The sequence below is a fragment of the Notolepis coatsorum genome (genome assembly GCF_963971535.1).
Source record: "Notolepis coatsorum genome assembly, chromosome: 14".
NCBI classification, from domain to species: Eukaryota; Metazoa; Chordata; class Actinopteri; order Aulopiformes; family Paralepididae; genus Notolepis; species Notolepis coatsorum.
In genome coordinates this window covers 36,603,507-36,616,337 of record NC_140178.1, presented here as the reverse complement: position 1 = coordinate 36,616,337, position 12,831 = coordinate 36,603,507, and the positions used below count along the sequence as shown (strand labels likewise).

At 41.1% G+C, this 12,831-nt stretch overlaps 1 protein-coding gene across 2 annotated transcripts in view; it reads left to right on the top strand.

The window, feature by feature from the left end:
* Positions 1–10,723, top strand: part of tlk2 (tousled-like kinase 2) — a 52,468-nt gene extending 41,745 nt beyond the window's left edge. For both annotated transcript variants that reach the window (XM_084328549.1, XM_084328548.1), the window contains 4 exons: positions 1,568–1,706; positions 3,631–3,742; positions 4,284–4,391; positions 9,444–10,723. In XM_084328549.1, the coding sequence (XP_084184675.1) occupies positions 1,568–1,706; positions 3,631–3,742; positions 4,284–4,391; positions 9,444–9,617 (533 nt within the window). In that variant the 3' untranslated portion in view covers positions 9,618–10,723. The remainder of the gene's footprint in view (positions 1–1,567; positions 1,707–3,630; positions 3,743–4,283; positions 4,392–9,443) is intronic.
* Positions 10,724–12,831: the final 2,108 nt, after the last annotated feature.

Here is a 12,831-nt window from a genome sequence, read left to right as displayed (position 1 = left end):
GTTGTAAACAGCGACTCCTACAGGTCGGTCAGGGCGCCTGCACAGCAAGGACAGGAGACGTCGAGGGTAGTGTGAGCCTCCCACACGTTACACCTCGCCAATGAGAGTCCGCGCTGGCAGGTGAAAAGAAGTGGCTGGCTGACTCCGCATTTATCGGAGGGGACATGTGATAGATTCTTCAACCCCCCCCTACGACCGACCAGTGGGGGGCACATGCGAGCAACGATCAAGACAGGGGAGGGGGGAATTGGCACGACTAAATTGGGATGGGAGAAAAAACAGAAAAAGGAGAAAAAGTGGATACAAAAAAAATAATGGGTTCCAAGATTCCATTCCAACAGTGGGTGACGTAAGAGGGAAGTTTACCAATAAGGGCTTTACAAATATACAAATACCAATTATGGTTACGCCTCGAAAGAGCCATCCAACCTTTTCATAAAGGACACTGTGGTGGTTTTCATATCTGTCACCAGTAATAAATCTGGGGGCAGAATGATAGACCAAGTCTAGCGGTTTAAGAGTTGAAGCCACAGCATGCCTATAAATCACATCACCATAGTCTAAAATTGATAAGAGAACTGTTTCAACAATCCTCTTTCTACTAATCACAGGACAGTTTGATCTATTTCTGTACAGGAAGACAATTTTCTGTTGCAGCTTGGAAGCAAGAATATCCACATGGAACTTAAATGAAGATTTCTCTTCGAGCCACAAGCCAAGATATTTATAGTCAGTGACTCTCTGAATGTTAGAACCGCTATAGATATATGTACTTCATCATATATGGCTCTGGAGAACAGCATACATTTTGTTTTACTAGCATTGAGGACTAATTTAACATGATAAAAGCTTCCTGAAGAACATTAAAAGAAAGCTGCAAGTTCTCAGTGCCCAACTGAACAGTGTCAGCGATACAGTACATTTAGTCATTTAGCTGACGCTTTTATCCAAAGCGACTTACAAGTTCTGTACAACAAGTCATCAGGAAGGGCACAAATATATCAGCTGAGTAACAATGTTCACAATAGTGAACACAATAGTATAATCCACATAGAGATGGACATGACATGACAAGAAAAAACTATCATTAATATGAATAGTAAAAATGACAGGATCCAACACTGAGCATTGTGGCACACGATTATTTATGGGCAAGAATTCAGATTGAGCCTGATCATTAGGTGGTGGCTGAAATTGTGCTGTGATTGGCTCTGAATCCAGATTGATGTGAACTTAGTATTGAGTGATTTGAGAGAAAAATACATGAGTTGGATTATTTACCAAGCTCAAGAACTTTTGCCAAGCACGGTAGCCTGGAAGTATGATGTAGTTGTCAAAACACACACACATACAAAGAACAATAGCCATTACAATATCATATAGTCTATGTGCAGACATTGTTTTATTTACTTTGGCACAGAGTAATACCAGCTACACTATTAGTACCATCTATCAGTGACACTGTCGCATTTCAATTGTTTCAATGCAGTAATATCTGAATATTAATCAGGACTAAGATAACTTACTTGTGTTTCCCTTTCATAATGTTTGATGTCATCCTCATCAGGTAACATCCTCCTGGTGAACGGAACAGCCTGCGGAGAGATCAAGATCACAGACTTCGGCCTGTCAAAGATCATGGACGACGACAGCTATAACCCTGTGGACGGGATGGAGCTGACGTCACAGGGAGCGGGGACATACTGGTGCGGGTCACACACAGGGTTTCCCAACACAAGAGATTAATTTAGCTGAGGATAATAATACATTCAACGTATATATAGCTTTTCTAAGTACCCAAAGTCGCTTTACACACACACACACACACACACACACACACACACACACACACACACACACACACACACATTCAAGGGTACTACGACTATGCTTGCACCTCATGGTACCAAAGCACCTCAAAGGCGCTAAAAACAAAATGACAAACATCACAAAACAAACTGGTCAGACTACTGCTTGACCTTACTCCTAGAACCCACCTCACCCCTGCCCACTTTGACAACCTAGGATGGCTTAGAGTAGACGACAGAGTACAGCAACTTGCAATGGGCCTGGTCTACAAGATACACTGCACCACTAAGGTACCCATGTACATGTCAAAATACTTCCCAAAGGTCAGTGAATACCACGACCACAACACCAGAGGGAGCTCCACAAATCATGTTAAACCCAGATTTGGCTCAAACAAGGGACTAAACACGTTTTTATTTGCCACATCAAATGTGGAACGTCCTACCCACAACTGCAAAGGAATGTGAATCACTACCCACTTTCAAAAGCACTCTCAAAGAGCACCTATGGGAGACTGCAATTCGGAACTGGCCCCTGTAAATGTCCAAACCAACCCCTCCAATGTAGTTTCCCCCACCCCGCCTACCCAATACCCCCCCCCCCCACTCCACCCACCCAACCACCTCCAATGTACAGTTTCCCACCCCACCTACCCAACCTCCTCAAATGTACAGTTTCTTCCCCCTCAAATGTATATACTTTCTTTTTAGACTCCTTTTGTACACATAAACAGTACTGTATATTTGTAGATCTGGTATGTCATAAATGTCTAGATGCAACAGTACTGTCTACCTGTATGTCATGTATGTTATGATGAATTGAAAATGGGGGACCCTGATGTAAACAAGACAAAAGTCTTTCTCTGGTCTGCATCCCCTTAACAATTGTGTGTATTGAGCTGTACTGTATTGTACCCATTCTGCAATCTGTTAATACAATTTTCAATCAAACACACATAAAAATAATCTATAGATTTAGAATAAAGTGAAATATCAACAATAAAACGTAAATGATTTAAATGTAAAGCTTGAGATGGAGGGAAGATGATCAGGTGTGAGAGAGAGAGAGAGAGCAATCGTTTTGTATGAGAGATTCAACAGCAACACTACTTTCTTTGAGAATCAGTAGTTGGCTAAACGTTAGCAGTGCCTGCGCTAGCTAACTTAAGCCACTGTTATCTTACTGATGGCTACATAGGCTAATTCTTCAACAAAGGTCTTACTAAACCAGATTATTTGAATAGCATTACCCACATGGAATATAAAATGGCTACAATGTGTGGCTGACAATCCAACTATGATGACTGTTAATTTAGATAAGTTAGACGGGCAACTTACTAAGCTTTAACGAGGTAACATTAGCTGGATACAGTTGTCCAATAGATTTAGAACACTTTCTTAACACTTTCTACACTGTGGGTTTAGATGTCATGTCACTATCGTAGTATTCCTTCCTCACTGACACATTGGTAGGCAAACAATAGGTGATTGTAAATAAAGATGATTATCATTAAATCACAACCATAGCCAATAAGCTGCATTGAGCCATATTTATAGGAAATGCACAACACCATGTATTGAGACGCATACGGAATGGACTGAGAGGGACAGATACCCATCCCTACAAATTTGTCCTTCACTTGGATAAAGATGTTGAGACCTAAATAATTTTTTCCCCATACTCAACTCATAGTTACAAAATTGCTTATATAGATTATTGTCGTTGTCTTGTGCTTGAAAGTAGTCCAGTCAAGAGTCACTTTATTGTCCCATCAGCTGGGAAATTTGTCCATTCTAACTTGACTCCATCGTGTCTTTTCAGGTACCTGCCCCCGGAGTGCTTTGTGGTGGGGAAGGAGCCTCCCAAAATCTCCAATAAGGTGGACGTGTGGTCGGTGGGAGTCATTTTCTACCAGTGTTTATACGGCCGCAAGGTACAGTAAGGGTTGCACGCAAGCATGTAGGTTAACTTGGGCCAAAATAGGAGACAATACATTGATTTAATTTACCCTAACCTTAATGGAACACGTTCACACTATGGGAATGAGAGGGGGATTAGAGTCAGGCGAGAAGATGGATGCCAATTTCCTCTCTGTGCATTCAGTAAAAACGTCATCCGGCTGCAAGATAGCCTAGCTTAGCACAAATGAATGGAAGCGGATACGGACCAACTAGCCTTACGGTTAGCCACAAACGCCTCTCCCGGATTTTTAAGCTAGTTCTAGTGGTCCGTATCCGCTTCCATTCATATGTGCTAGGCTAGTTTGCAGCCGGATAGCACATTCCCTATAATGTTGTTGTGTTCCTTTTAATTAACCTGACCCTTTTTAGTCTGTCATGTGTCCCCATTTATCAAGTTAGGTCCGGGACACACACACACACACACACACAGATTTAACGGTTAATATCTTACTACACTTCTCAGAATTGACAGTAGTTTTATGATATTTGATGTCTCTTTCTCTCCCTTTCCAGCCCTTTGGTCATAACCAGTCTCAGCAGGACATCCTGCAGGAGAACACCATACTGAAAGCAACAGAGGTCCAGTTTCCCCCAAAACCAGTAGTCACAACTGAAGCCAAGGTACTGTATTCTTTCTCCCTATGGCCTTTTTTAAGTTCTATCCCCCTTTTGGCTACAGTATGCTCAAATGTCTCGACTGTCCTTAACAGCCAGTACCAGTTCTGAGTATGGAGTTCCGATCCAATTGGTTTTACAGTATAGACTTAGAATAAAACTACTCTGAGGGAAATTCAGCACTACAGATCGCTCACAATAAACATTTAGGTAGTCAAAAATCCAAAATAAAAATACAGTCAAGGATATACATTCTAAAAAATACAGCCAAAGATATACAGTAAAATGTACAGTAAACATTTTAAATGTTGATGTAAAATGTCCAGGAAGATATGCAAGAGTTTATACTGTCTTGGTCACGAGGCTGCTCTTAAATAAAAGCCGGGTCTAAATGAATTATGTTTTGCGGCTACCTCAGGTGCAGTTTTGTTTTTCTGTTAATCATCATTTGGGATCATAAGTCAGTGCTGAGCAAAACTCGGGTAACTCGTATCTCAATTATCTCTCTCTCTCCGTCTCTCCCCAGCTGATTTGCCTTGGTGCGCAATTTAGTAGCTCCACTTGCGTAGCTCTCTCTCTCTCTCTCAACATAATCAGGGTATCTGCGGGGTATTAAAGTCTTAAAAAGTATTAAATTCATAATTCTCAACTTAAGGCCTTAACCTCTTAAGCCCGACGGGCACGGTACAGGGCCGAGATTCATATCATGCCATAAATCACCCCAGCAGGGGGCCTTTCTGTGTGGAGTTTGCATGTTCTTCCTGTGTTTGCGTGGGTTTCCTCCAGGTACTCTAGTTTCCTCCCACACCATAAAGACATGCGTGGTATGATGGTAGGCAGGGACTACAGATGAAAACTAGCTCATTAGCTAATTCTGGCACATTTACATTGATGTGGCAACTTAAGATGTTGTTTTATGTGCACTGTCCCTGTGTAAAAAATAAATACATAACTTAATCGATCAAGAGCATATGAATTCATGTTTTAATTTTTTTCTCAAATGTAGCCAAGAGTAAAGACCATAACCCTGTCAAAACGGCAGTCAAAGTGTATATTTTCAGCACTACATTTGTTTACCAAGGATTTTAAGTGTTATTAGTGAAATATGAGTTCATAGAAATCTCAGCACATAGTCTGAAAAAGGCGCATATTGACGCGAGGATGCGGTGCAACCTAACTTAAGAGTGTAGTCTTTTGAGAGAAGAGACCCAGGGCTTTCGATGGGCTTTCGAATTTCGAAAAACTACACTACCCAGCTCACGCCAGCCCCTGTCAATCATCTGACTTCCAACATGAAGCTTTTTTTTCTCTATTTTCGGGATCATCATGGATGTGATTTTTCCGTTTTTTTAACTGGATTTCCGGTTTTTCTGACCTAAAATCTAAACAATTTATGAAAAAAAAAAAATCATAAAAATAAAGAAATTGTAATTAATGATCGCCGGGAACGAGTTTTCACGTCATTCCGAGCCATGCTCATTCTGCCGAAGATGCCGTAACTCGTCTTTGATGTCAATATTTCAAAAATCTGTCATCGAAATCATATTTCCTTTCCCGAGCCCTGAGACACAGTGCAAAGCTCCACTCAACTCTCTAGCGGTTCAAGAGCGCCATCTGGTGGCCGATCGGCAGATCGCCAACCGAATATTAACCTTTGAACCGGTAGTGCTCATCCATATGTGGTCCGGCCACTCGCTATCGTTAGAGAGACTCCGTCTTGATACAGTGAACATCGATCGGTGCAAATAACACGAAAAAACAACATGATTTGGACGTATATACTATTATACAACCTGGAAATGGATCGGGCATTTCTACATCCCATAATAGAAAAAATTCTGTTCCACGCTCATCTGCCAGCGGCGCGAGGAACAGATAACAGGAACAGCATAACAGATTTTCATTGGCTATCGATATAGTTAGCAGTTTTGTTGAGTGGCGCGAGGTGCTGTAAAGACTTCAACACACTAGGAAACACTAACACTGGATTGCTTTTGTAAAACTGACCAACCAGGGAAGGTTACTTGCAAGCAATGCAGCAGTCTGCCACTCAACAGTACTCAAGGGAGAGCAAGCATTGTCCAGTTAATGTGAAGCTCTGTAGAAACATCAAACTCTCAAGCATGAGGTACAGAAGCCAACCTAGACATAACCAAGAAGCTGAGATGGAGAAATGTCACCACCTTCATTTTCAAAATCGACCTGAGAGCAAAAGAAAAGCAAAAGAGTCCATTAGTCCAACTGCAGCCCTTTGCAGTAGCCAAGACTTCGAGAGGAGGTGGTTACAGGTGTTGCACAATCTGGTTGCAAAGAAGAAAAGATAAGGTCCTAACGTTAGTGTTTGAGCCAGGATGACGGGAGGGGTCAAGATGACCCCCTTTAAATTTTTTAGGGGGACACTGATATATTTGATTCATTTTCTTTGTCCCTTTCCTCTCCCACCTTCCTCTTCCCTGTGAACAGTTCAATATATACAAATAAAATGTGTTCATTCATTCAAATGGAGTGTTTATAAAAATAAAAATAAATATCGTTTTTTAGATCATTTTCAGGTTTCTTTCATAAAGCGCAATCACATCCCTGATCATATCACGGGTGGAACCAACCTGAATGTTATTGCCATAGAATATAATGTTAGTTAGTTTCTCTACCTTTCTGTGAACGTCTAGCAAAAAAGCGCGTTGCAATCTGATGAATAATGGCAGAGCAATTTACATTATAAAAAGGTAACTGTACTTACAGTAGATTTCATTCACGGTTTTTGCTGCCCTGTCAGGGGCGACTGGTGGTACTAAATCCAGATTGAACTCTGCCATTGGAAAGAAGATTTGGCCCGATCCATAGATGTGTGACTTGGCCATAATAAGGTCATTTATAGGCCTGATATTCTATATTCATATTTCAGATTCCATGTGTCCGGATGGCAAAATCCAGTACTGTATCTACAGAACTCACTGTAAATCATCAGCCCTTTCATGGCCACCCCACCACGCGGACATGCAAAAAACTGGATAGGGTCGAGGGTGTAGTGGCTGAGTGAATGAGAACGAGCCTTAGATACTTGATGTAGCAACAACAAAGTCTAGTGTGGTAGACAGAGCACTGACCGGATCCGCACAGCGGACAAGGTAGGAACAGGATGGAAAGGAACCCAACCCGAGTATGACATGGGAGCAAAATGGCCGCTGTGTGAATATGGAGGTTGATCCTCTACTCACGTCTCCTCCTGAGGAGGCCACAGCACAGACCTCAACGCTGTAAAATCAAGCCCGACTTATCCGGCAGCATTGGCTCCCTCTCTGACACACTACCCCCGCTTGCCTGTAGGGGGACCACTGAGCTACTAGGCTTGGGCGATAGGACGGTACTATTGTTTACGTATCGTGCACGTGGCCCACGATAATGGCACTCATGTGTCTCAATAACGGAACAATATTCAATTATCCAACACCTGTTATGAACCTTGTGCTGTAGTCAATCTTTCTCTTTCCCTTTTCTCTCTTGCTAAAAAAAACGGAACAAATAACGGTTTACTCGTTGTTGGCGCTCAACCGCTGGCGGCCAATAACAAGTAAACTCGTTGTTGGCGCAGAAAGTGTTAAGAGGTTAAAGGGTATTAAAAAGTCTTAAATTTGATGATGAAATAATATTAAATATATTAAATGTTTTTGTATTCAAGTCATTGTATGGAATGTGTGAGAATTTAAATTGGCGCGCAAATTCAACCGTCAGTTCAGTGTCGCTACGTGTTTTTAGTTTTCTTGCTAGAATGGTCTTGAAATTGGTATTACATTTTGTTCTGTGGTATTAAAAGGGTGTTAAAAAGTTGTACATTTAACTTGTTGAAACCTGCAGAACTACACACGCCGATCATCCATGATTTAACACTGTTCCTCATCATTACAACAATACTTATAATACTTATATAATAATTTGAGCCAACTACAAAAAATCAGTACACCTGCATGACAACTGTGATTTACTCACCATTAGTAGCAACACAGTAGCACATTTTCTTTAGAACAACGTGGCTCTATTCCTCCCAACTGCTCTGTGCGTGAGGCTGGTGCCAGCAGAGCCACTGACACTCTGGATGTCTTTTTGAAACCTCACTGTCCAAACTCTGGTAAAAAAAAGTGCTAGAGTGAGAATGCGCTGTCTCTCGGAGCTCTGAAATCTAATGATTCGTAATTGATGTGTTATTTAATAGCCTCATTCTTATTATGACTGGGGTGACAGTGGCTGGGGAGGTTAAGCAGTCGTCTGGTAATCTTACTGGTTCCCGGTTGGATTCCCGCTCCTCCCAGGCAGCACGTCGAAGTGTCCTTGAGCACTTAACCCCTAATTGCACCTTGCATGGTTGCCTCCACTGTCGGTGTGTGAATGTGTGAGTGAATGGGTCAAATGTGAGGAACAAATTGTAAAGCGCTTTGGATAAAAGCACGATATAAATGCAGCAATTTACCATTTATACAGGTCATATTCATACTTACTGCTTTAAATAAACCATTTGATAGCGTTCCCCATCTTTGCTGAGCAAGAGTTTTGGACAAAAGCAGTTAAAGGCCGGTCCCTTCAAGTCAAGTTTCAAGTTTTGTTTTATTTGTCACATATATAAGGTACATGTACATTACAGTGAAATGCTTGGTTCTGTATGAGCCTCCTGAAATTGTGCTTCATACAGTAAAAAAATGTAAAATGAATAAAGACCAAACACTATACAAAATACAAAACTAAAGTACAAAATGCTAAAATTAGGTAGAGATTTTTTATTTATTTTTTGTAAGAGAAGCTTGTCCCATAGACGCCGGTCTCAAATCGAGGCCAGTTGTATTCAATGATTAACCCTTTCACTGCCACACTACCAAATGGTTAACCGTTTCACTGCGACAACACAGACGGTTAACCCTTTCACTGCCACGTGACAAAGGGTTAACCATCTGTAGTGTGCTAGTAAGGGGTTAACCTTCTGTAGTGTGGTAGTGAAAGGGTTAAAGCAAATACAAGGCTGGGCTATTCATTGAAGTAAAAGTCTCTTTCCCTGTCATTCCTCTCCAGGCCTTCGCCAGGCGCTGTCTGGTCTACCGCAAGGAGGACCGTATCGATGTGCACCAGCTGGCCAACGACCCGTTCCTCATGCCGCACATCCGCAAGTCGGTGGCCTCCTCCGGGGCCTCGGGCATGGCCGTGGCCTCCACCTCCAGCTCCTCCAACAGCAGCGCCTCAAACTGAGCCTACGCCCCCTTTTTAATGACTCATTTAACTGACCTGAATAAGCGGACGGTCGGGTGGGGCTGATTAAGTCCCGCCCCCGCCTTCCCCACAGCATCCCACCTTGCCATGTAGACACACCGAGAGATACCGCCGGGACACCGGCAGGGGGGTGGGCGAGGAGGGGTCATGGGTCGGGTGAAGGGGAGCGCCCCGTAACCCTCCTTCCCCAATGTCCACCCGCTCTCTGACTTTCCCTCCCAAGAAGGGTGGCGTTGGTTCTGGGGGTCAAAGCCCCAGGCTGGCCACATGACGAGGAGGGAGGGAGGCCTGGCACTGCCATGTGGGGTTCAACTTCAGTGCTGGGGGGTATTTCTCTTGCAACAACAAAAAAAAAGAACTGCTTCAGCTTGGCCAGATGGAATGAACTGTTGAAGGCCCTATACAACCATACACACACATGCACGCATCGTTCTGGTCCTAGGTACTCTGTCTGTACCGCTCTCCTCCCCAGATCAAAGCTTTGTTTTTTAGTTTTTACTCTGCACCCCCTTAACCTGACTGACATCGCTAGACTAGCCTATCATTGTATGGAAAGATACGTGTGTTGTATGGCACTAGTCCTGTCATCCAAGCCACGTGTTCTTGGGTCTCCTCCTGTAGGGTCTCCTCCTGTAGCCCCCTACTTAAAATTCCAGACCCAGAGTGTTTTTGTGTGATGATTGAGGAGGGCGAGAAGCTCTCCTCACATCGCCTTGTCAAAAAAAAAACTCCTGTGACCAAAGCTTAGAACTTCCAGTAGGTGGCAGTGTTCCACCTCCTTTTTTTGTTATAACCAATGGTTTTAGAGTCGTGTTACTTGATATGAAGTGGATGATGATGGATGATCCCTTTTACACTTTTCTTTTTTTACTTTTGAATTTAACCAATTTTATGGAAAAAAATATGTTTGTTTTTAAAGTTGCCTTTAATTAGAACTGCTATTTTTTGATTGCCCCCCCTTATCATAAACACATATTTATTTAGGTATGTTTGAATTTATTTTTGGCCAATAAAATGCAAGGGACTGGTTTACCTAATAGAAATGTTGGGGCAAAGATTGGGCCTTGGCAGAGAGTTGCATAAACCATTAAATACTATTGGTTAAAACTTGTGTTGATTACCTTGGTTTCTATTCATGTGATTTAACCATCACTTTCTCTGAAGCAAAATCCTATGATTCTTTATATATCACACATGTCTGCATATGAGATTTTTCTCTGATAAGATATTCCTTTATTGATCCCCTTGGGGAAATTCGGGTGTCGTGGCAGGGGAGGTACGGGTATGGGCAGGGTAATAGCAGAAAGACATGTATATAGGCAATACAATTTTATCTGAATATGAAGATACGAGAAAAATAAACAGTGTAAAGTATAAACAAAGATGCAGATGAGGACACACAAAATGAGCACAAAGTGCAGATATAAAATCAGTTTTTCACATTAGGATCTAACATCCCAATAGGCCACCTTGTTTATAGTTTGATTCTATGGCAGTTTTGAAATGGACAATAATAAAAAGAGTAAAATAGTGCAGTGCAATAAAATAGAATAGACTAAAATGATGCAATAGTGCAGTGCAATAAAATAGTTCTGGATTACTGGTTAACAGTTTAAAACTGTTTGATATCCACAGTTTAAAACCTGACAGTCGTCCTTCCTGTTTGATACCCACTTTGACCATTCAAACCTCCCTCTCCCAGGGCGCAGTTCTAGGCCTGGGTCCCCCACACAGTTTTAAAACCTGACTGTCTTTCTTCCTGCCTGATCAATATCTGACCGTTTAGAACCTGTAATAGAAGTGTAAAATAGGTAATAGCCTGACTGAGATGGTACTGAATACTACCCACTTCAGAGAATGATTATGTTAACTTCTGGTCAATGGATAGAAATACTGACTGGAATCATAGTGTTTATGCTTTTTTTAGGCTATATGATCCAGGTGAGCTCCATAGTGTCACCAAACTCTTCTGTTGTTTCTGGTTGTGAAAAAGACTACTCAATTGCCCTTGGGCACGAGAATATCACTTAATTAGTTGAAATTTATTGCTATTGTATTGGCCTTAATTAAATTCCTCCCAGGCTCACAGTTGCATGTCCGATTGACATGGTTTCATCACCCTACCTGGAGTGCTAGTGTGAAACTATGCATACATATAATCGTTTAGAATTCAACAGACCTCAAACATGTATTTGGGTCATTGACGGATAAGACTTTTAAATAGGCCAATTTTAAAATACAGAAAAGAAGGATATATTTGACCATTGTTCAAACATTTGGAATGTAGTGTACACGTGCATTTATGCAAAAAACCCAAATTAAGATATTTGAGTGTTTTTAAAGTTGAATTAATAGGACACAGCCTTAAAAAAGTAATTTGGGGCGACTGTCATTTATCTAAAAATGTATATTTCCTTAACATTACTAATATTTTAACAAGTATCAGTAATTAAATATACAGCTTAAGAAAGACAGGCTTGTGTGCCCTTTCATTTTTTGTAAACCATGATTTTACAAGTTTATTCTATAATGGCAGTGTCTCCCTCGTAATGCAGTTACAATACCCATTTTTGCTCTAAAACCCATAAAACTGATTTAAAATGTGTACAGATAGTATCCACTTAAGCATAGTATACCAGTGATTAATATTTGAGCCAAAACTGATTGATATTCAATTTTGAATTTAGTACAGTTATTGAAAATCATTGGTTACAACGTTTTTATTACAATCTTTTCAAGTGGTCAAGTCAAAAATATTCTTCAATTCATTCAAATAACACAAAAGTAAAAGATGTTAAACCGTGAAATGCACGGTAGGTTACAAGCTTCATCAGGAACATTCAAATATCCCAAATGTTAAAAACATTAAACATTAAAAAAGATAAAGTGCAATACACATTACTTCAGGAATTTCACTTCATTTCACAAATGTCCATTTTCATGTCCTTGTCATGTCATCATTGGTTTTGTCAATGTATGAGAGAGAGAAGGAGGGTTAGGTAGCATCACTTTTGTGGACCCTGGTAGACTCATTGGACAGGGATTAACAATTTCAGTCAATAATAGAAAGTAAACAGAGTTGCATGTCTGGAATAAAAACGAAACACCAACACAGTTCTATAGAGTCAATACACTATAACCACCAACATAGTTGCATGGATGAAACAATCCAACAATAAACAACTACAACACA